Source organism: Sebastes fasciatus, chromosome 23 (assembly GCF_043250625.1).
Source record: "Sebastes fasciatus isolate fSebFas1 chromosome 23, fSebFas1.pri, whole genome shotgun sequence".
NCBI classification, from domain to species: domain Eukaryota; kingdom Metazoa; phylum Chordata; class Actinopteri; order Perciformes; family Sebastidae; genus Sebastes; species Sebastes fasciatus.
The window spans coordinates 16,394,791-16,419,078 of NC_133817.1; the positions used below are offsets into that span (position 1 = coordinate 16,394,791).

At 42.0% G+C, this 24,288-nt stretch overlaps 1 protein-coding gene across 11 annotated transcripts in view; it reads right to left on the minus strand.

Moving 5' to 3' along the window:
• Positions 1 to 24,288, minus strand: part of wnk1b (WNK lysine deficient protein kinase 1b) — a 114,305-nt gene that overhangs the window by 20,324 nt on the left and 69,693 nt on the right. For 6 of the 11 annotated variants that reach the window (XM_074624939.1, XM_074624944.1, XM_074624940.1 and 3 more), the window contains exons 9-23: positions 23,742 to 24,125; positions 22,718 to 22,787; positions 21,884 to 22,077; positions 19,240 to 19,545; positions 15,623 to 17,047; positions 11,776 to 11,868; positions 10,445 to 10,519; positions 7,014 to 7,289; positions 4,894 to 4,964; positions 4,636 to 4,789; positions 4,362 to 4,478; positions 3,472 to 3,582; positions 3,231 to 3,282; positions 2,746 to 2,880; positions 489 to 1,392 (exon numbers count right to left, since the gene is read on the minus strand). In XM_074624939.1, coding sequence (XP_074481040.1) covers positions 489 to 1,392; positions 2,746 to 2,880; positions 3,231 to 3,282; positions 3,472 to 3,582; positions 4,362 to 4,478; positions 4,636 to 4,789; positions 4,894 to 4,964; positions 7,014 to 7,289; positions 10,445 to 10,519; positions 11,776 to 11,868; positions 15,623 to 17,047; positions 19,240 to 19,545; positions 21,884 to 22,077; positions 22,718 to 22,787; positions 23,742 to 24,125 — 4,367 coding nt within the window. The remainder of the gene's footprint in view (positions 1 to 488; positions 1,393 to 2,745; positions 2,881 to 3,230; positions 3,283 to 3,471; positions 3,583 to 4,361; positions 4,479 to 4,635; positions 4,790 to 4,893; positions 4,965 to 7,013; positions 7,290 to 10,444; positions 10,520 to 11,775; positions 11,869 to 15,622; positions 17,048 to 19,239; positions 19,546 to 21,883; positions 22,078 to 22,717; positions 22,788 to 23,741; positions 24,126 to 24,288) is intronic. The other 5 variants (XM_074624936.1, XM_074624937.1, XM_074624943.1 and 2 more) reach the window with 5 other exon arrangements.

Consider the following 24,288-nt stretch of genomic DNA (forward strand, 5'->3'; position numbering starts at 1 on the left):
CAGTATATATCAAAGTCGGTGATTCCCTGCATAGAAGTGGCAGAAAAAGAGATGAAAAAGATAAATTCGCTCCTTCTTACACACCCCTCAGCAATTTTAGTTTTTTTATTTGGTCCACTTTAATTTGTGCACGGTGAAACTGAATCAGACTAAATAGAAAACAAACCTAAAAGTATCAATTTCACTCTGATTTGGTCTAGACAAACGGACTGTACTTGCTAAATCCTAATTAGTGCATGGAAGTCATGACATCAGTGAGCCCTGCACACTTTAAACCAATGAGAAAAGCCCAAAGAAAACACAGACAGAGTCTAAAACTATGATATAAAACAGAGAATAAATAAAGAAGAGTATGAAACTGAGCAAGCTATCCATGCCTGCTTTTGGTACGTGACTGTTTTCGATACTCATTGCCACAGAAATATTTCAGTCGGTACACAAAAAAGTAGTCCAAGTCCTAAAAAGTTAATCAAATAAACATCTCTCACCTTGCATCGCATTCCCCAGAGTGTGTGTGCGTCTGCCCAGGCAGGGCTGCCGTCTGTGGCTGGGAGTGGACCAAGGTTGGCTGGACTGAAGGAACATTGGTGGTCACTGGCTGGAGCCCCAAGGGGGAGGAGGAGGAAGAGGTGGAGGAAGGGGGAGAGGGATGGGAGGCAGTGGAGGGAGCGAGCTGGGGGCCTGGGATGGCAGTGGTGGGGATGAAAGTAGAGGAGGAGGTGGGAGAGACTGATGGATGATCGGAGGAGACTTCACTGGCTGGAAGAGTGGAGGAGGGAGGGGAGGATACGGGAGGAAGAGTCTGGGTGGGAGGAGGGGATGTGAGCATCGTTGGGGAAATGCTGGCAGGTGGCAAAGCGGAGGGCGCTGAAGTAGCAACGACAGCAGAGGCGGTTTGAGACTGAGGCTGGGTGAAAGCCTGGGGCTGAATCTGTGCTTGCCCCTGGACCTGCACCTGTCCCTGGGGTTGGGACACAGCCTGTGACTGAAGGATGGGCTGATTCACCACAGTAGGAGGAGGGGAGGAGGAGCAAGGAGGGCTGAGACAGACAGCGGGCATAGAGGAGGGGGTGGAGGAGGAAGGGGGAGGAAGAGAGGCATCCAAGACCTGCTCCAGTGCCTGGTTTAAATTAGAAGGGACGAGTCCAGCAGTGGGGTCCACAGTGGGAGCGACTGTGCTGGCCTGCGAGGGGACAGAAGCTGCTGCAGGCTGCAGAGGAGGATGGGTGGAGTGGATGGAGGCTGGGGCGGTGCTGGGTCCGGGATCAATCGGAGTCTGGTTCTGTCTGAGCTCAGAGAAGGCTTGATGTAGGCTGATTGCTCCAGCAGACTGGGACAACGCCACACCCTGGGCCGGAGTCTGAGATGGAGCTGGAGCTGAAGCTGGAGGAACTGGAAACAAAGAAACAGTGTTTTAACCCCCAAAGTCCGTCCTGGTCACTGTAAGATAGTCTTTGCTCTTACTTGTAAATACTTTTCATGGTTTGTTTTCACTGACTTGGAGATTAAAATAGGGGCTAGTTTTCCAAATAGGACAGGTCATATGTCCACGAAGGTAACTTTCAAAAGGAAGCATAGTAGTTAAAGGGGAACTTCACTCCAACAATGTTACGGGAGTGCAATTTTAATTTGGTGGAATACGCTTTTAAAGGCAATTTTTTAGGGATGCACGATATATATATGGGGCATGATAAATCTGCCAATAATGGGAAATTTATATTATTATGTATTATTCCGATAATGACATTATGAGCCACGAAATTATTGGCTGATAATACGCAGCAAAATTGCTTTCATTGACTTAACAAGCGCTATCTACAGCAGGTGGAGGCATGCACCTTTAAAGTTGGCTTGCGATCTGCAAATAAACATGAAGAAGAAGAAGAAGAAGAAGAAGAAGAAGAAGAATCTTTTCAGGTGTGCATAAATTACAGGTTCTGAACTTCTTTCTAAAATATTAAAATGTGAAATTATTGGTTTTCTTATCAGTATCAGCCATGAGTAGCAGGTAATTATCGGTATCGGTAGAAAAAAAATCCATATTGTGCATCCCTAGCAATTTTTGGGTTATAAAGAAGGCTGTCTTGAGACGGTTACGTCAGTGACTTACTAATAATTCTAGGTTTGAATCCCACTCAGTCAGTTTTGGTTCATTGAGACATGTTTACTGTGTTACAGATGGACAGCTTTCAGCAAGCATCAAGGTCATAGGAGGGAAGATATTTAACCACTTATGAGTTGGCTACCTTCAGTCTCGTGGTCCTGATTGGATTTGTCCCAGTGCTCTTTAGGAAGGACTGAGAAGAACTAAAAGTTTTTGAATCACTGCTTTAGTTCTTACAGCTATTCATATTCCAATGTTCTACTAGGAGATCCTATGGTATCACATTAAGTAAATGCCAGAGTGTTATTGCATTTGGACACACTTTGGCAATTTCCTCTAAAAGCATTACAGCTTAATCTGATGAGGGTGCGACTAAGTACACTGTCATCTACTGTACATGTGTGTGCTTCACATTAAATTGAAGGAAAACTCTGCTTCTTTTACAACCTGGCTCTTATTTTAGAATTCCATCGTTATAATAACATCTCATTAATTTTCTTAACACTAACGTCTTCTGGGATTCCAACAGGGCAAGTAATATAAGTGGTCATTAATGGAGGAAAAGAAAACAAATTAACTGTGAGCTGACTTTTGAAGGTCACACACACACACACACACACACACACACACACAACCCTTACTTGTTTCAACGGGAGGTGCGGGGGCAGGAGAAGGAGAGGCGGGAAACTCCTTCAGCCTGGCTTCAGGTACGGGGCTGACGATGAACCTCCGACCTGCTGAATGGACCACTTGTGCTGATGCGCTTGGAGCGATGTCTGGGAAGAGATGAATGTCAATACATAGCATTGTTATGCGTTAATCTCTGAGAGAATAATATGCAAATATTATTATTCTACACCACCAGTTCATCTACAAAATAAGCAACAGGAAGCTTTGTGGATACAAAATAGAAGTTTTAAAAGAGAAAATATGGAAAATCACTGTGCAAAAATTCTGTCTCGTCTATAGCTTTGGCAGGAACTCGGTGCTGCGTTCAAGGGCACTCCTGCAGTGTGAATGCTTGTTGACACAGATGCTTAAAGTCAGGTGTGCCATCCTGTTGCCCCACTGGTACTCAAACTGGTGCCTGCAGTTATTCTAAGGCTTTTTATTTTGTTCGTTTTACCTGGCATGGGGACAGATATAACAGGAATCTGCTGCGCCATATCACCTGCCATCTGTAGATCAACAACACAACATGAAATAAACACTGAAAGATACATAGTGCTATACTGTACAGTGTGTATATTAGCAGCTATTTCAGCATTTTGTCTATCAAAACCAACAAACCAAAACCAACACCAGCAACCCCTAAAAAAACAAACACAAAAAGAGAGAAAGAAATGAAGACCAAGTGTTGTATTTACCTGGCTGCTCGTGTCTCTCTCCAGCCCCTTCTCATCTGCGTTCTCTATCACCTCTCTGACCTGCTCGATGAACGACTCCCTCTCACTCTCCAGGATAAACTCGCTCTGGACCTGGAGTGACAAAGTCATATTAAGATGAGAGTATAATATGTGACAGAAACAAAGCTGGTTTGTGCTTCCAATGCCAGTGCTCGGTCACCGAGGTATAATTTTGCTTTGTGTGGGAACCTGCTCTCTCAATGAAAAGCACAAGGAGAACAGCAATTATGTGTAATTCAATGGTTTTGGGTGACAAAGAGTAGATAGCACGCATACTGGCATGTGAAGCATATTTCAGCATTTGTACTGCGGCACTAAGATATTAAAGAGTTGGTTCGGGTGTTGTGAAGTGGGGATGTATGAGGTACTTATCACACAATAACACAAACAAATTAACCGATCGAGGCAGCGGTAGACCAGCAACCCCTGTATTCTGCGAGGTAAAATTACTGTTTTTTTCAACGGAGTCTGGTGGCTTTGGCGAGAGCATAGATAACATCTTCAGTTCCCCGTTCGAAACATAAATTGTATAGCTGTCTCACGGCAAGGTGAACCGAAAAGTACACTTAAACTGATATTGATTTTTTTTAGGTGGGCCTTTCTTTTAGGTGGCTAAAATACGTTTTGCTGTCCACAGCAGTACATTGCTTTGCTTCCGTGCGGTAACTCCTGTCTGTTTCTCCAAACTGGGGGCATGCCGACCGTCATCTACTGTAGGTAATACACTGACTATGGATAAGTACCTCATACAATCCTTCTTCAAAACACCAGACTTATCCCTTTAATACAGTTGGAGAGTAAATGAATCAAAAGAGTGGTGGAGAAAATGAAACCAGTGTTGGTGTGTGTACCATGATCTGGGCGATCTCCTCAGGGTTGTCTCCATCCAGGTCAAACCTGAAGGTCACCATCTTCCTGTTGTGGGTCTCGAGCTGACACTCTGCTACCCTGTCTCCTCGGTTGGAGATCTACACACACACACACATACACAGTATCTCAATTATATGTTTCTCATTATGTTTATCACAACCCATTACTCTGTTACAACCAATAAATACCAACAGTGGTACAGTACACAAGAGGATTTATTGTGTCATTCTGAGGATTTATGGGATGTGTAATTACATTTAGGACATTGAGTTTCGCCTTGGAGATTTTCTCATGGCGAGATCGACTTCGCACAGAACGCCTCTGATGTCGCTTGGTGGAGCGCCCTTCATGGCGACCTCCTCCTCCTCCCTCGTTGCCGTCACTCAGACCTGAAGTCTCAGAGTGGCCACTGAGGTTGTGAGGAGAAACAGAGGATTAAATTTGATAAAAAAATGTTTTTGCAGTTCAGACATTGTGTGTGTGTGAGAGTTTGCTTGTGCATGCATGTATTACCTCTCTATGGATGAGAGAACTTGAGGTGGCTGTAGTTGGGACTGGGACAGCTCTGAAGACTGAGAGGCAGACTGAAACACACACAGGAACATGAAAAAGGTGTACGTACACATACGATCAATATGATCGCTATCATCACCAACATTAGGGGCATTTAGGGGGAAGAAAATACAGCAGCAAAGCATGAAATATAAGCAAAAGTAAGAGATAAAACTAACTATATAATAAGAAGTGTCTTCATGATTTTAGAGGACACATTTGAAATAAACTATATAGAGCAGTCGTGAGACAGAAAACGGCAGAATTGGGCCGAACAGCAACTAAAACTAGAGCATGGAACAAAAGGAGCAAAGCAAGAACTGCCAGAAAAGAGAGAGTAAACTGGATGGTATTCAATAGGTGCATACAGAATCTCCAATAATTGACTCCTAATTAAGGTCTATAATTGATGACGACTTAGAAATTAGAAAAAAAAAATGGTCTGATTTAAAACAGAGCTCAACTCTTGCATTTGAACCAAAAATAAATCTGAAAAAACAGTGATTGAGCGATTCTATTAGACATCATTTACTAGCCACTCAAACTGTCTCTTGCAGTTTTTACAGATGTTTTAAATCTTCCTCTGGCTCACTGACGTCACTCCAACAACCTGAATCCTTTCCAACAATTACTGCTTGACTCTGGGTTTTTTAAGTAAGTCAGTGTTGCGACACTCAAACCAAGCCACAAAAGCCATTCAACTTGAAAGACCAAACTAGTTATTCTATCTCAATACAAATCAAATCAGCATATGTCAGCACATATAGTGAGACTAGTTGTCATAAATGATCAATAAAATTCAAGTACTGTAAATGCAGTACCACTGCAAAATACCAAACATTTGAGACATCAGATGATAACCGCTCTGATCAGATTTCCAAACTGTTACTGCAGGCTGTGCAGGATATTTGGCCAAATGCAAGAACCACTCGTATGAACAGATTTGTTCTTAAAGGAACAGTGTGTAGGATCTGGCGGGATATCTAGCGATGAGGCTGCAGATTACAACTTCTCTCGTGTGCCAAGTGTTTAGGATTGCTACGGTGGCCGACGCAAAAGCGTGAATGGTCCTCTCTAGAGTCATTTGTTGTAGTAAAGTGCTTAGAGTGTGTGAGTATGTGGGAAGTGAGTGGTGAAGCAAGAGAGAGAGGGCAGCGGCGACAGGAGCGAGTAACGTTATCGACTCCAGCCCAAGCAGAAAAAGTTAAAAGAGTTTGGTTTGTCTGTTCTGGGCTACTGTAGAAAGATGGTGGTGCAACATGGCGGACTCCCACTCCCTATGTCGATATAAACGGCTCATTCCAAGCTAACGAAAACACGATTCTTAGTTTCAGGTGATAATACACCAAAGAAAACATACTTATTAATATTATATTCCATTTCTGCCAATAGATCCAACTAATTCCTACACACTGGTCCTTTAAGTAGCACATTCAAGTGATTTCAGAGAGGTTTTCGAATTTTCTCTCAGGTACGAACAAAATTCATGAGGTCCAAACCTGTCGAATGATTCAAGTACAGATAGTCTGCCGTTCTCCACAGGGGGGAAACACTTAAGAATCATAACGACTAATTATGTTTTGGCACAAATCTTCTGTTGTATTGTCAGTGTAACATCACCTACTGTAGCCTGTAATAGTTTCTCTCGTGATACCTCTGTGTCATGTCCACTTGACCGCCTCTCATATTAGTCATGGACTGCTTTTGCTTGAGTATTTTTAGCATCTAACATATTAAACCATTCCCTCTTTATTTCTGTCACAGTATGGAGCTGGTCTAATACTTGGTTGACAGCTGTGCTATCAATATTTAATTGAGAGTTTGGTCAGTCAGACTTGGCACGCTCCTATGAGCAAACCTCAGAAAAAAGTAAGAGCGATTTTAGGAGAAGAATACGAAAATGTTCTTGCATCTTATAGAATTAGCAGTCCATCTTCCCTTTCAAATATGTATCTCAGACAAGTAGGAGTTCTATCAAACAATGTTAAAAATCCTAACTCATAATCCAAAGCTCTAGAAAATGATTTCAACAGCCTACACGACAGCATCACGTGGTGGGTCTGACTGTTTATAACCAGTACCTGGGGAGGGGCTTCCATGGGAGTATCAGGCGGGGCGGTGACTACACTGATGATTGGTACCACCGTGGCCAACGGCTGAGGCACAGGTTTGGGCACAGGAGAAGAAGGAGGAGGAGGAGGAGGAGCAGGGGAAACAATAGTAGGTACCACAACCCCAACAGGGAGTGGCAGAGGAGAGGGAGGGGAAGCCACGGCCGCTGTCGGCATGGTAACGGGGAGGGACGGCGACGAAGAGCGCAGGGTCACCAAGGAAACGGTAGACGGAGTTACACTGGGCTGAGAAGAGGAGGAAGGGCCAGAAGTAGGAAAAGGAAGAGGCAGAAAAGGAAAAAAGAAGGGAGAAAGTAGGTAAGGCAGAGGACGAGTAGGAGGAAAAGGAGGGAGCAACGTCATGGGGAGGATAAGGAAATAGATAAACCCGGCAAGGGATCACATGTGATGAGCACAGGCAGATTTAACGTCAGTCGCCATGGTAATGGAACAGTGAGCTAAAGCTGGTCTGAAGTCATACAGTATATATAAATAAAGACGCCGGGAGAAAGAGCCAACTATAGTTCACTGACCCATTACTGACCCTCGACAAACAACTCTCCGAGCTAGACAACTGGAACATTGATGAAGCCTATTAGTGACAACATCTCAAATTAAACGACAAACTGTTGTGACAGGACGGTTGTGTAAAAAACACATGACTCTGAGATCATGCAACCACAAACAACTGATCTGTACAGACAAAGTAGAGTGCGGCTTTACAGGTAGTGGAAGAGCAAGCAACTTCTTTGGACAATGTAGATGAGCAACACTCTTAACACCATGTTAAAATGGAGACACGGGACTAAAAACCTACCTACAAAATGCATTTCTCTCCTCATAAAACATTAGCTAACAAACTAAAAAATTAACAAAAGTTGATTTTTACTTAAAGGTTTGAAACCGGCTTAGTTTACATCTGTGTTTACTAGCTAGCAGTCTTATCCTCCCCGTCTCTGTTGGCACATTGTTGTGTATCTTGGCACACTACAGCCATCCGTCAATAGTGTGAAACCATTGACACGATTGTGCGTCACTCGCGTGCGTGCATGACGGTAAGAAAACTCTCACAATTTTTTTTTTTAAAACTGCACCAAAGTGCTACTAGAAGTCAAACTCCACAGGGTACCTTTAAATAACCTACATTGTATTTCTTTTGTCTATTTATGCACAACAAAAAGATCTGAGGGTAAAAATAATAGTGCATAACCAAACAATCAAACAGCAAATCAAGCTGATGAACTTGTTGCATCTTTAAATGCTTCGTACATCTGATCATTGTGAATCATCCTTTACAAGACGGATACCGTCTCAAAATGCACTTAAAACTTCTGATGCACATTAAACTTAAATGTTATTATCCATCTAATGATTTCTGAACTGAAGACGGTAAAAAATTCTGCACGCTGCATTGCTCACTTTGTTGTTGTACTGTCGGCATCAATTTACAGAATGCCACCTATAAATCCTCAGGCGGCAAGAATCTCAACAAGACGAGTATTTCTTTTGTTACTTTAGGGGTGCTTTCACACCTGTAGTTTGGTTCATTTCAAGGGGAAATGAATGATACACTTTTGCACTTTAGTTCTGGTCCGGTTCCTGTTCACACTGACTTTTTACAAACGAACCAGAGGAGTAAACATGGAGTTATACAGACTGACACTTTTGGTGAATGTCATTCGGTATCATCAGGACCCACGTGGGGAAATCAAATTCCTGTGACTGACAGAAGATTATACAGCACTTAAATGCTCCTAATGTGCATATTTATGTTCTTTCATTAATAACAGATTATAAGGATTATTAGACTGCAAATCGAGCGCCTGTTATGAACAATGACTAACAGACGGGACGAAGAGGAGGCGTCTTGTACAGTAATGATTTGGGGCTTATTACTGTGGTACCGCTGTCACATACTTGTTAATGGACTTAATGAACTGACACGGAGTAGGATACAAGCACAGCAGTTTTAATAGCTTTTGACCTATTAATCAGGAAAAATACCCACGCTGACGTGTTACTTATACAGCTCAATTATAAAATTGCTTCCCGAACATATTTCATGATCAGCAGATGGATTTATTCGTAGTTTAGCTTTTGAAATCGTGCTAAAATCACATATTTGTTATCATAAAATCCTGTGGTTGGTTCGTTCAAGTGGTCTTGGTTCGTTTTTTTGGTCTGCGTCAGGGTTTGACTGACAGCTTTCACACCCGCCCAAACGAACCGTACTAACCGGGAGAACAGACCTCAGTTTGTTTTAACCGAACCTAACAGGTTAGGTGTGAAAGCACCGTAAAACAATACTAGATACTGGCCTAGACGTCGATGCTGCGGACCTTTCAAGATTCTTCACTGCCCACTGTTACAAATAGTCACCTTTTACTGTTTATCAGTTCTGATCCAGGAAATAATACCCATTTTCATTACCTAAAAATGTGCTCATGTACTGTATTTGCGATCCATGCTTTTGATCAGATGGTCAGTAGGAGCATCAACAAAACACAGAGCTATAGCCAAAGTTAACATCACAAAAACAAGAGGGATGTCAAACAGCCTCACCGACCAGATCACACTGATACACAATCACTTAGAGACACACGAGGGCACCTACAGTACGTACAGTACATCTGCATACACTGCTATATATATTATACTGTAGTACCTGAACCAGGGCTAGCTGGTACAGAAGATAAAGATGTTCTATACTTGGAGATGGACTGAGGTCAAAATACTAAACACACACAAACACATATATCAAACATACAAGCACGCATACATGCGTGTAGGCATGTATAAACACACGTAAGAACAAACCCGGTGATAAGTGCAGGGCAGCATGCCAATGAGCGAGCCAGAGAGCGGAAAGAAAAACAGAAGAAACAAACTGAGCTGACGAAGACGTTTACAGTGAAAACAAAGAAGCAATAAGACGAGCAAAACATGCAATAATAACACATAGGCCAAGATTGGCATTGAATATGAAGACTGACTGTGTGTGCGTCTCTGTGTATGAATGCATCTACAGTAGAGTGTATGGGAAAACAAGACTAACATTGAGTTGTTTGGAACTTAAACTAACCCCGAGGGTTATTCATGACAATTGTATTGAGTCAGTGTTCATTAAATTGCCTTCAGCTTAGATCTTAGCATGCGTGAGAACATGTTGAAGTGTATAATTAATATATGTAAAAGCAGGTAGGTGTGTGTGTGTGTGTGTGTGTGTGTGTGTGTGTGTGTGTGTGTGTGTGTGTGTGTGTGTGTGTGTCGGTAAAGATGAATGGAGACATGTATGGTCAGTCCGTTTGCCAAGAACCAGCGTCAGCTTGTGTGCATTAGGAATGTGTTTATGTAGTGTTATGTTACATATGTATTTAAATTAGTGGTGCTGCTTTACGTACCTGTGAAGACGCCTGCGGCAGCGATGTGTGTGAGGGGCTCTGAACTGATGTAATACTGTGACTGGATGAAATAACCTGGAGAGAGAAAGAAAGAGAGGAAATTACTAAATATATAAATAGAAACATTTACATGCACAGTACAGTTCCCGGTCTTGTCCTGCTTATAATAACCTGGATAAACTCAAATCCCTATGAGAAACCAAAATGGGAAAATCAATTTGATGTAATTAAATTTAGATATATATTACCTCCTGTATTGTTAACTCCCTGGTAGGTTGTTGACCGATAGAACAATGAAAATATGTTCTAAAAATGTCAATGCAACATTGAGGTTTAGAATAGGGGTGGGGAAAAAAAACGATACAGCCTAGTTTTGTGATATTTTACATGGCAATCTTGTATTGATACATGGACCTCACGGTCTTTGATTATATAAACTATTGAACTTTAGCAATCCAGCGGCTGCTACTCTGTCTTTCAGAGGTTATAACAGGCTCAGTCTTAAAGCTAGAGTGAAGACAGGTATCATATGAAGCTAGAAAACCTAAGGAATTGATTGGTACCAGCCATTGCTTGTCTGGAGGAACGCTAAATAATGCTCCAAAGTTATGCTAAATTTTGGCGAGGAAAAACTGGTATGGCCATTTTCTAAGGGGTAGCTTGACCTCTGACCTCAAGATATGTGAATGAAAACTCTGAGATGAACAGAGTGAAAACTGTATCTTATTAAATAAAACAGATGTTGACAAACTGCATAATTTGCAGTTGAAAAAACATAATAAATCGCAATATCGTGACTTAAGTATCGTGGTAAATATCCTATTGTGGCGATTCACACCTCTGGTTTGGAGTACAACTGTTATGTAAACATGGTGAATGGAATTATGGGGAAATGGCTGTTTTGCTAGTTCAAATAAGGAAACGTAATTCATTCCATCTTTTTCTGACGAGAAACATTTGATCTCCGATTAACATCCAATTTCACGCTCAATCAAATCAGTTTAGGGCTGCAATTAGTTCACCGCAGTGGTTTCGTGCTGGGGGTAAACACGGTCCTCCAGTAAGACTGTGGCATTACTGCAGGCAGAGTGCCAGCTCTGTGGGAGTCGCTACCTTCAAGCAAAGGCAGCGACTTCAAAGGGAAAGCCGACATTCGAGTTATTGCTGTATAAGCAGCACGAGAAATAGGGAGGAGTTATTTTAGTATTTTATCTTTATGGGGTTTGGACATCAAGGGGATGTGGTATTAAAAAACGGGAGTGAAGTGATGAAATGAGAGAAGAGAAGGGAAGTTTGGATGTATAAAAAGTGACTTCTTTTAGTTGTCTTACCTGTTGGGAGGTCCCGGGAGGAGGCGGCTGGGTAGTGACAGGGACCAGAGGGGGTCCTGGAGTGGACTGGAGGGTTTGAGCCTGAACCTGCTGCTGTGGAACAGATTTATAGAAAGACAGATGGAAAGATGGACAGAGAGGACGAGATGTTGTAGGAAATAAAAGGGTGGAGGACGAGGATGAGAGATTGGCAACAAGGAGAAAGAAAAACAAGAAACAATCAGAACACGTTTGCAGCTGGTTGACTAGAAATCGTACATGAGTGCAAACACAAGGTACATCTGCTGTTCTCTAGTGATCAGTTTTTAGTCTTCTTCTTGTGTATGCAAACATGCACACGTCAATATATACGACAACGGATATATGCACAACGATACCAACTGTATGCATATACACAGTTTGTAGTGTGGCATGTACAACAGTACAGGCACAGTACTGGGGTTAGGCAGGGTGTGTAAGTACAGGGATTGTGTTTTTTACATGCAGGTCAGATCCTAAGTGATTGGTAGTGATAATAAGTCAAAGGAACACAGAGGAGAAGCTGGAATACTGACACCAAACACTGCACAGCTAGAACATCCTAATACAGGCATCACCTTTTGATCTATTGTATTAGGACGGATCAGTACGATACGATATGAGTAATGGTTGTGGTGGCCAACTCTACCTGTTCCTGATGGTGGAATTAAAGTAAAACTGAACGCTTGAAACCGCATATATGCCTGAGTCATGCGTAGTTGCCACATTGCCTGATGCAATCGCGTTCAGGAAATGTTTTGATGGTCATTAGAGAACAAGATTAGAATGAGACAAGAAGTCAAGTCTGTTTATATCTACACAGGGAGCTGGTCCTCTTCACGGAGCCGGCCGCCATGTCTCTACAGCTGGTATTTCTCCTAAACTTTGGGATCATTGATTTTGGATCCTGGTACATTCCTAGTGAGCATCAAGCCAAACAGAGCTGTATCTTTCCTTCCTGAATCCTTAGAATAATCTATCACCCGATTCTACTGTTATCAGGTCATTAAATGTGCGTTATCACTCGCTATAAGCACCATAAATATGGGTCAATAGGGGCCTACTACGCCTAACATTAACACCTACTACGTTGTAAATGTGAAAGCGAAACTTAAAACCAACACGTTCTAGCACGTAAAACTGCAAAAAAAACATTACGTTTTGAACACAAACCAAAAAACTTCTTTAGGTTTAGGCAACAAAACAAGACAACGTTTGGGGAAAACATTGCAGTTTTGGCTTAAAATAATATCTTCCAAAAGTGAAAGTGAAACTTAATGCTTGCGAACACAAAGAAAACTACAAATTGTTGTCTCCTTGGTGAAAGCCCTGTGTTTTGTTTTCACTGTCGTCTTATTTGATTCCTTCTTTACGCGATCAACCATGTTAATAGATGACAAAACCTACCAGTGGGGCCCTACTGCCCCACATCTATGAGCCTTATAACCGCTGATAACGCTCATTTAATGGCCTGATAACAGTCTAATCGGCTGAATCTACAGCACAACAGGACATCATCATACAGCCAATAATGGCCGTTCTATTGACTGAACCCTTAGAAGGCTGTTTGCAACTTTGTACTTGTCACAAAGCACAAGTATGTTGCACCAGACACACTGCTACCTACCTTTTCCTAACATCACAGTCACGTAAAAACAATGAAGACTCTCACAGCACAGATATCTGATAAATAAAATGTATAGAAATATATAAAAACTTAAGATAAAGGACATGAAACAAAAAAAAACGGAGGTAGTGACAGATAAAGAAATGAGAAGAAAGGCCAGTGATCAGAAGTGGTTCAAAGTAAACAATGAAAAAGGAGACACTGGTAATATCAGCGTTCTAAGGGTTTAATGGATTTGAACTGTGACTTTTGAACCTTGTGTAGGAAGTTGATTTCCACTCTGGGCAGGAAATGACAACACAAAATAAAGAACTGACTTGAAGCCAATATCTTTAGCAAAATTACAACACAAAACAACAGAAGGAATCTAAAATATACAAATGAAACGTCTATCTGCATGGTTACATTGCAAGGTTTGTCTAAGCCCCCTTGGTTTTGTTGTATGTTTCTGTGCGTTTGTCCATACAAATCAACAAAGTCTCGTAGCTTTTATCACACTTCAGTCTATTTCTTAGACATATTATTCAATGTGCAGGTGTCCAGAATATATAAACACCTATATTTTAAAGTTTTTACATATACTCATTATTTGAGGGAGTTAATGCTGTCTTAGGACCAAACAGACTTTGGATTTGTACGTGCAAAAATAGAAGTATACTGTACATACAGTATACTTTCACAAACACACATTTCTCATATACATTCATATATGAACATACAGACAAAATATTACTTACTGATATTGACAAATAAATCAAATACACAACATAAAAACAAAAAGGAGGAGGCTTAGACTGCTTATAAAGCTTGTACACCAGAGTTTGTCTCAAAGACTACATTCTGAATATTGCTTTTATTTATATAAATATTACTCAACTCACAATACTGAGTCTTTTGTTGGATTTGAAATGTTTCTGGTCTTGGTTGAACCCAGATGTGCTCTGGCTTGTGCCCTTGTCTATACATTTTTACAGAAGTTTGGCTCTTGACTAATATTTTGCTTTCTATAAGCAGGGAATGAATAATGTGAGTCATTTTGAAGGCAGACTATGAGACTCTCTCTGTCGTGTTGATATGACTGGAGGGGATTAAAATCACAAACAAACTACATGACAATTAAGCGTCAGCTGGGGCTCCTGGGTTGGTAGGGTGATAAAACAACAGGGACTGGTGTAACGGCCTCTGGGTCAAATTACTATTATGAATTAATTCAGCTGCTTTTCATAGAAGAATTCACTTTACTTGTTGGATAATACCATTTCCTATTTATCTACTAAACGATAAGTTTGTCGTTTTACAATTACACACTGGCAAAAAGGGCTGTAACTAACGATCATTTTCCTTTTTGATTAATCTGTAAATTATTTTCGTGATTAATCGATTAGTTGTTTGGTCTGTAAAATGCCAGAAAATGGTGAAAACTGACGATCAGCGTTTCCTAAAGCCCGAGATTACGTCCTCAAATGTCTTGTTTTGTCCACAACTCAAAGGTATTCAGTTTACTGTGATGGAGGAGTAAAAAAAACTGAAAATATTCACATTTAAAGGTCTTATTGATAACATGTTCATGTAGACGGATATTTAAAAAAAATAATAATATATCCACAGAGACTTTAGAAATGTCTTTTCCTGAAAAAAATTATTATGATTGTGAATTAATAATTTTGAAAATTTTGGCCAGTTCAAAATGAATGTTTCTTTTATCTCTGTGAAAAATATCTGAAGTTCGGCTCACATTTCTAACAAGGCTTGTGAGCAAATAGTAAAACAACGTTGGTATCACGTGGTATCTCTGGGACGTCAGTTAGTGTGGAAAAAACGGATACATGGCTGAGATTGATGGTAAGTGCCTGCAACGAACTTGTTGTGAAGTAAATGCGATGGAACGGGGGAGGGAAAATGCAACATCTAGTGGCTGAATATTATCATTGTTATCAATAGCACCTTTAAGAAGCTGGAATCGGGGAATTTTTACTTATTTTTTCCCCCCTCAAATCAATTAATCGTTTCCAAGACAGTTGGCGATTAATTTAATAGACAACTAATCAATTAATCGTTGCAGCTCTACTGGCAAATGACCTTATGGGTACGACAGCTTATCGACAGCTGATTGTGGATCTTTGCTAAAAAAGCAACTCGTGTAATTTCATCTAGTAACTGACCCAGAGGTGTAGGGGTGTTTATAAGGTCTAAACTCAGTACCAGAGTGGGGTTAGTGGCCTGCATGGCCAGCAATGACTCATGGTACGTCATATCCGGTTGGGCCGGTATCACTCCTCCATGCCGAGCCCAAGCGCTCTGCATCAGAGACTCCAGCTGGGTCGATGACGCTCCCCCGTGCTCAGCGGATGGAGTGACGGGGAGAAAGCTCTGCATGGAGGGTGGATGTCCCTGGGGATCTACGTGAAACGCTCCTCCGGATGACTCGTAGAGCGCGGCGGAGGACGGGTGAGGGATGGACTGAGCGGCCGAGGAGTCGAAGGGCGGGAGGAGAGGTGGGGGAGGAGGTGACTGGAACTCCCCGGCGTCGGAGGACGCCATAGAGTCACTAGAAGGTTCTGGGCTTCTGTCTTTTGCCGCTAAGCCTATGTGGTGAAGAAGAAGACTTCCTGGAGGTAAGGGGAGCTCGGGGCTGACATACGTGTACAGCTCTTCTGTCACCGGCTGGAGACGGCTGTACGTGCCTGAACCACCTGATCCGGTTCCAGTGTTGTCTTCCAGAGGGAGGTCCATGGAGCTCCTTCGGCCCCGGTAAAGTCTGGACGCAAGGAGGCTTGGGTCTCCGGCGGCAGCTGCGGCGGCGGCTGCAGCTAAATGGAACTCAAAAACACTTCCAGACGGCGGCGGGGCTTCAGACATGACTGGAGGTGCAGAAATAGGGAACGCGGAAGAGGAGGCATGCTGCGGTGGAGGATAGCATCCATCACATGATGAAGAACAGCCACCGGTGGGCGCGCTCATGGGCGGTAAAGGCGGAGGGATTGGGCTGTGTGCGTTCATTCTTTGCATGATGTGTGCGTGCAAGAACGCTGGTTGAGGTGGAGGACCGGGATCAAAAGCCAAACTAGCAGCTGCAGCCGCTGCTTGCCTCTGCTGATGGAAACTCAAGTGGCCTAGCTGGTGTGCAGTCATTGGGTATCCTCCGTACGCCATCGCTTCATAATGGTCCAATAAGGCAGCTTGATTTAGACTTAATCTCCTCACTGCTTCCTCGTGCTCTGCTCTCATGTCTTGATAGGCGTAAAAACTGGGGTCGGATTGTCCCTGGAGATGCAGCGGCTCTCCGACGCCAAGCCTTTGAGCAGCTGCTGTGAAACCGGGATTCACCATGAAGAGAGGGGGCGTCTCAACAGCCTCCATCCCAGCGAAGGGATGCAGGCTGCTCCCGTAGCGAGTATAGGCGGGCTGGAAGTGTCGGGTGTGCGCCTCCAGAATGGACGTGCTCTTGCGTCTCTGGGTGTTGTAGGCCTTCGGAGGCCCAGTGGGAGGAGGCGAGAAGGAAATGGGGCGCTCGGGGATGGAGGGGAAGAAAATGTTTTGGGGGTCTGGGAGAGTTTGGAGGGGGATGCTCCCTCCCGCTCCTCCTGTGCTTCCTCCTCCACCGTACGGGTGCGGCATTGAATGCTGCTGCGACAATGAGATACAATGGATTTAAGAATGAGAGAGAGAAACCACAGCAAAGGCCCACATGAAATGGAGAAAATAGTGTATTAAAGAGCATCATTTCAAAGCAACACCAAGAGAACAAAAAGGGGACATATTTTCTCTCTCCACAACAGAAACAAAATGATGTGGTTAAGATAGGACAGAGTATACCTAACAGCTGTAAAAAGGAGTGAAGAGATGAAGTGAACAGGTAATGTTAAGACACAAAGCTGCAATAAAACAGACAGACAGGCCAAGTCACAGACTGGTACGAGCAGACAACCCAAAGACAAGACAGTAAAAGTGGGAGACTGTGAGAGCTCACATGTAGATAAGCAGTGGGGTAGTATAAATAGTATAATACAAAGAGAAGAAAGGCCAAATATAAGCTCAATAATATCATTGACACACCTGCACTCAGGAAAACTGTCTTTTATTACACTATCTAGACAGGCTTGGTGTCCACCATGTTATCTTTACTTGTATTGTGGACACTAAAAGGGGGCACCCTGGTGGACTAGTAGTTAAAGCGTCGACCATGAGCCACAGTTTTCATATTCTCTATGAACAGATTCTGCGTTCACATGTAGAATCTGTCGGCAGCGGGACAAGATTTTTGATTTTCGGAAGCGTTCTGGTTTCCGTTTATAGTCCGAGTAGTATTGACCAATCACGTTCAATCAGGCTTTGGTTTAATGCAGGTGAACAGTCCGTGTGGAGAGCAAAAGAGGCGAAACGCATTGGCTGAAATGCAATCTGGGAAGCCACAAGCTATTGTCTGACAATGATTTAGCTTTTTATTGGTTTAAAGTGAGCTTGTAAACTGGCAATTTAGGAAACAATCCGGTCGTAGACGTCTCAGTCTCTCAACTGCAACTCCAGTCTCACATCTCAAGTTGCTAATCGGACTGTAAACAACAAGCAAGAAAAGGATGTCTTGGCTCGGATATCTGCTGGCTACACCACGACCCAAGAAACATAGCCCCTTGCCCCCAGAGTCTTATCCGTCATCAGACCGAGACGATGGTTTCAGAGACTGCCATCTTAGTTACATGACACTTGCCATCTTTTCCCCCCTCATTTACTGTCCTCTCTCTGCTGTCAGCTGCCTAATAAGGGCACACAATGCCCAGAAATGCCTTAAATTAAAAAAACTCTGAAGCAGAAAGGAAAAATGTTGTCACAGAAATCTGTGTACTACCCCATAAATCCATTTCATTTATTCTTAATTGGTCATTTAAATTTGGATATAGCAACTTTTTGCGCTTGAAAATTACCACTTTAATAATTTTGCGTGTCAAATGAGCAGTTTTCCTGATGGCAGATGCACGTGATATTAAGAGATTTGTATCAAAGAGCAAAGCCAGTCAATCTATATTCAATATGAACACATGGTGGTCTAACAGAGGGAGAAAGAGAGAGTTAAAGAGAGGTGGATGGGTAGGATGACAGACTCACAGCAGTGGCTGAAAGTACACTAAGTTTGAACGAACACTGAGGTCATACTAATCTACTTACTCAAAATAAAGGTGCCACTTAAAATGCCTTAAATTAAGACTATACTGTAAACACAGCAGTTTTCTACTGACTTAATATCGTTCAGAAGACTGTACGCCAACGTACCGTAATTGGCTCAGCCCTCACAATTTAAACCTCCCTGCTACATAATTATCTCAGCTCACATTATACTGTAGAAGAATGTATCAATATGTTAACTATGAAGAGGAAAAACGCTGTATGCATATCCATATTCAGCGATTGAGGCTGGGAAGGCTGCAGTGGAACTAAACTAGTTAAGGATGTTTTTTTCTCATCTTGCATTTTCAATGAAATAGCACATAAATTAAATTTTCTGTTTGCATGTGTGTTGTTTACACATTTCTCATTTGGCTTGTTTGTTCAAAAGCTGTGACAAAAAAACTGAATGAGTAATACAAGCTGTTTCATTAACAGTCCTTTCATTCAACGTGTCACTCAGCAGTGAGAACAAATTACTACATTAACTTTGTCACGGGTTTCCATATTCAATGGCACTCTTCTGTGAATACAGAAAACAACATGTTTAGCTGTTTTATCTACTTTCAGACACCAGTGTGGCCCATATCCTTCATCTTTCTCTCCCTCCCTTCCTCTCCGGTTGTCACCACCACTGTGGCCCTAGACTGTGAACCTACAGGGGTGTAGAACAGGGCGGGCAGGCTGGCCCTCCGCTGCCTGGCCGTGGGCTGACAGGAGGCAGAGTGAAGGGGTAGGACCGTCTCCAGGGCCTTGGACAGGCGCCCGGCGAATGTGTCCCTCTCAGCTGCGAGAGGCATGCAGGGGGAGGTGGCGGTGTAGGAGGATGAGGAAGACAGGTCTGGAGGAGGGGTGGAGGGCCGCTTTGGAGGAACGGCCCGGGGCGGAGGAGCAGGGTAAAGGGAGTAAGAGGAGGGGGGGACGCAAACAGACATGCTACGACTTCGACGGCGGCGCGACGCAGGCTGTAGGCCAGGGAGGGGTGATAGAGGAGGGTGGGACCAACATAGAAAACAAACACAAAAAAATTAAAACACAAAAATTACCTAAACATAGAAAAAAGAAGTCAAATTAAAACACAACCAAAGGACACACATATGAAAACATAAGAAGTAAAGTGAAGAATAAACAATATCAATTATGATGAAAAAAATACCAAGTAAATAGTGATATTAAATCACAGTTTTACATTTCAATAAAAAAAAACTTTCCATAATTAGAAGGTAATATATAAACAAGGAAAATAACAGCTCCTAAATTATTAAAGGATTAATTAAAGAGAAACACTCTGTAAAGGGAAGATCATTGTAGGAGTAAATGCTTCAGTTTTTCCAACAACACATTTCTAGCAAATCCTGTTAAGTATAACACGGATAACACAATAACACAAAGAAATAGAAATTAACTTGTGAAGAAATGCAGTAAAGACAAATGAAACACCGACTGAAATAGAACAATGACCAAAGAAATGTAAAAAAATAAATACATTTAAAACTAAATAAAAAACAAATAAACCCAATATTACGTAAAAGGAAAAAAAACGGTTAATTGAGATATTCAATTAAGTAGTTATTTAATGTGATAAACCAGTCTGTCAGTAAGACAAATGACCTTTGATGAGGAAATAAGCTTATTGAGAAATGTCCTAAAAATAAACCCAATCCATCATTAAATTATTCAATCAATCAGCCTACAGACTGAATGAATATCCAAATGACAAGACTTGATTTGCAGCCAAAAGGTCACCAGATGGAAAAGTCTTGGGCGGGAAATTAAATAAGAAATGCTCACGTCTCCATTCATAAGTACTTATAAAGGTGCCCTTGAGCGAGGAATCGACTAATCTGCTGCTAAAAGGTCAACGATTGAGGATTATGGTTAGAATAGCATGTATGCACAGAAAACATCCCCATAGTGAAAAAAGCTAAATTAAAATCAAATAAACTGTACTCAGTCAACATTGTGGTGATATATAAAACATCAGTGTCTCTAATCAATTGTACTAAACGTGCTTTCGGTCAGCTGTTCGGGAGAACTGCACTTACAATCTTTGATGACATTTAGCTCTTAGTCGTATGTCGTGTCATATATAAGTTTGAATTCACTTAATGTAAGTCACTTTGGACAAAAGTGTTGCCAAATGACTGTAATGTAACGTGAATAAACAACGACATGTGTGAAGTTTCATTTTCAAATATATCTCTAAAATGTGCATTATAAAAACTGTTTCAGAAAGAGTTTTATGCCATATCTAAGGTGGATTATCTCTTTGGAAAAATTCTAAAAAATACAGTAAAAAATGCTGAACATACCGCCGTGGATAATTACATCAATCCCCTGAAACCTGATTAAAATAATATACAGAATATCTGATTAACAAAACTAAAATATTCTATTAATACGATAATATAATAAGGAACCTATCAAGTGTCTTCACAATGTTGTAGGCATTTTATCCCACTTGTTCGTCATTCTTTTCCTGAATATGATGCTTCTGCATGAACAAAGTAAAAAGCATGTTGTTTCCAAGTAAATATGCCCAACTATCAATGTATAAAACACGTATAAATATATGAAAACAAAGAAATATACTACATAACAAAATAGAATAGTAACTGAACAAACAACAGATGCAACAACTAGATGCATAGATGAGGGAGCATTACAAAAAAATATGGATTATAATATACAGAACGAGGAGGATAGAGGGAAGAACAAAGAAAGAAGTAACTGGCTGAGAAAATGCCAGGATTGAGGCAAAGAGGGAAACATGACATCTGGTACGCTGAAGAGAGAGCGACTTCTAAGATGAATTACAACAGAAGATGACTGGTTAGCTGGCGTACTATGAAAGTAAGTGATTGACTAACTGGCTGAGAATCGACTGACTACTTAGCTGACTGACAAACTGAATAAAGATCAGATTGTGTTGTTAACTGACTCGTCTAAGTGTCTTAAATATTGGCAGATAGATAGCTTTCTCTCTGTGCAACGCTGTAAGTTACAGCCTCAATAGGCAAGGAAGAAATCAAATACCTTCTAATACTCCTCTTCTTCAGGTCAGAGGTGATCATCTCCAAATAAAAAATGCTCTTGTGTATTTAGTTCAACAAATGTCCAGCCTACTCACAAAACACTGCAAACTTCTACTCACTCCCACTCCAAAAACACAATGCAGTGCTCACTTCAAACTGTCATTTTCAGCACACCTGTGAGCACAGCAACCTTTCTCTCACAGATGTGTTAAGCATGGCATCCTAATACATGCATAATGTGTCTAACTTGGATGACATGGTCACTCACCATTGGCTGCGGCGGCTGGGCGTAGCCGGGGTGCTGCTGCGGGTTAGCGGAGGGGGTGGAGGGGTAGGGGGTCTGGGGCTGGGAAGGGGGGTGGGAGGAGGGGGAGCCGCTGTAAGACATGGTCAGCTGACCCAGGTGGGGGGAGTCCGAGGAGAAGACTGAGGAGCCCTGGCCGCTGTCCAGACCGCCTTCGGCTGAGAGAGAGAGAGACAGAAACAGATGTGTTAGGGTCACCTTTAGTCCCTTCGCTGCTTATTCCATTACACCTCAGTCCAGTAAATCCCATCTTAAAGTAAAGACTGGAACAGAAGCACTCAGTCAAGTAATTATTTACAAAAAAAAAACATACTTCTGTATAACTTTGTAGGAGTTTTGCACTCCCATTTCTATAAGTAATGTTTCTGCCTCGGCCACAGGGGAGCACAAGTTGTTTATAAAGGGCACAACATGGCATGAACAACTTCAGTGGCAGACAATTAGAGGAAGGAAGAACTAGCAGTCAGTTCCAGTGTGTTTTCTACAATAAGAAGACTGTGTGCCACACTTGAAAAGTTACTCAACAATGGCTGCCCCTGGTTTACAGGAAGACGATATGATACTGGAATAACCCTCTTGGCTCATGGCGAATATTTTGTTAGATGTGTGCAGTCATGTTTTTAGAGATGGATGCACTGGAACAAAGTTTTGTGTTATAGTAATCTTAAATCATACATTACAGATGCTTAAGATATTATCTTTTATGAGTCAAACATGAGCACACCATGGAAATAATCTCAAGATCTGTGTAGAATGTGACGATGCCGTGCTCTATCTGCTATTTGCAGTTTGTCTTACATGTGTGTGAGATGCCGGTCTGCTGGTAGTGAAGCTGCTGTTGCTCCACTTCAGTCTCCTCTGCTTCTACCTGCAGACAAACAAACACAAGCCGGGGGTTGATTCCACATGGTCCACACTCAAATATGAAATACTACAACTGGAAAAAGGAACATGTGGACTCTGACTGCCAGGTGGAAATGGCACTAAACATACAGCTGTAATACCCAAGTAATAGAAAAACTTAAAAACATCCTTATTTACTACTGATCAGTCTGTTGTTCCATCAACCAATAAATGTCAACGTTTACAGACATATTAATATTACACTATTATTCTGAATATGACAATATTCCAAATTTGATACGGGTCATGTAAAAGGCATATTACGTTTGGATATTCTGAATTAGGTCTTATTCCGAATGGTGCGTTTTCCGATTACGACATGTTGGATATGCCGATATTATTCAGGTTTTAGGAGCATTCTTTGGAAATGTCTACAGCGCATTAGGAATATGCATCTCAATTGGGGTTTTTACAGCAGTTTGTGACACACAGCCTCTTGCCTGTTTGCGTCCAGCTCTGTGTGTTGTACACAAACCAACTAGCCGACAGTTTGTAGAGATGCGTGACCTAAAGAAAAGCCCACATTTCTGGTCGGAAGGAGAAACACGCCTACTTTTAAACATTATGAAAGAATTGGATATCGACAGGTTCTTGGATATTCGCAAATATCGCAACGCCGACCTTTTCAAGAAGGCGGTTGAAGGAATGAAAGAAGGAGGGAGTGTTCGCACTGATGAACAAGTCCGCCACCGTTTGTGTTAATCGGAGAATGACGGCTAGAATATTAGTGGAATAGTCATTTTCATTAGCCATGTAAACAGCTTAGTGGGAATATTGTCTTTTTTGGAATAAGGGCAAAATCTGTAATATTTTGAGCATGTAAACATAGTCAGTGTTACTGAGGTACAAATATACTGAGAAAACTGATTCACTAACAAATGAACAACATTAAACTATGCTAGCTAGCTGTTCAACAAACCTGTGTGTGTGAAGGTTGGAGTGCCTCTTGTTGCTGCTGCTGCTGTTGTTGCTGCTGCTGCTGCTGCTGCTGTTGTTGTTGTTGTTGCTGCTGCTGCTGCTGTTGTTGTTGTTGTTGTTGTTGTTGTTGTTGTTGTTGTTGTTGTTGTTGCTGCTGCTGCTGCTGTTGTTGTTGTTGTAGTTGTTGTTGTTGTAGTAGTTGCTGTTGTTGCTGTTGTTGCTGTTGTTGCTGCAGCTGTTGTTGTTCAGCCTCTAGTTTTCTCTTCTCCTGTTCCTCTCGTACCAGCTGCCTCTGCTCTCTCTTCCGGCGAATCAGTGACACGCGGTCCTTGATAGCCTTGGCCATGGTCTTATGGTCACCCTCAGCGACGTAGCCAGACTCAACCTGGGGAGTTAGGTGAAGTCACACAGATACTCTTTTCATCAAACAGGCCCAAAAACTCCTTGAATTTTGATTTCATACATCAATCCCCACCTCCTTCTTTCCATCCCACATCCTTCCCTCCTGTCTACTCTCTCTCTAAATCCATCGCTTCCTCCCATGCACT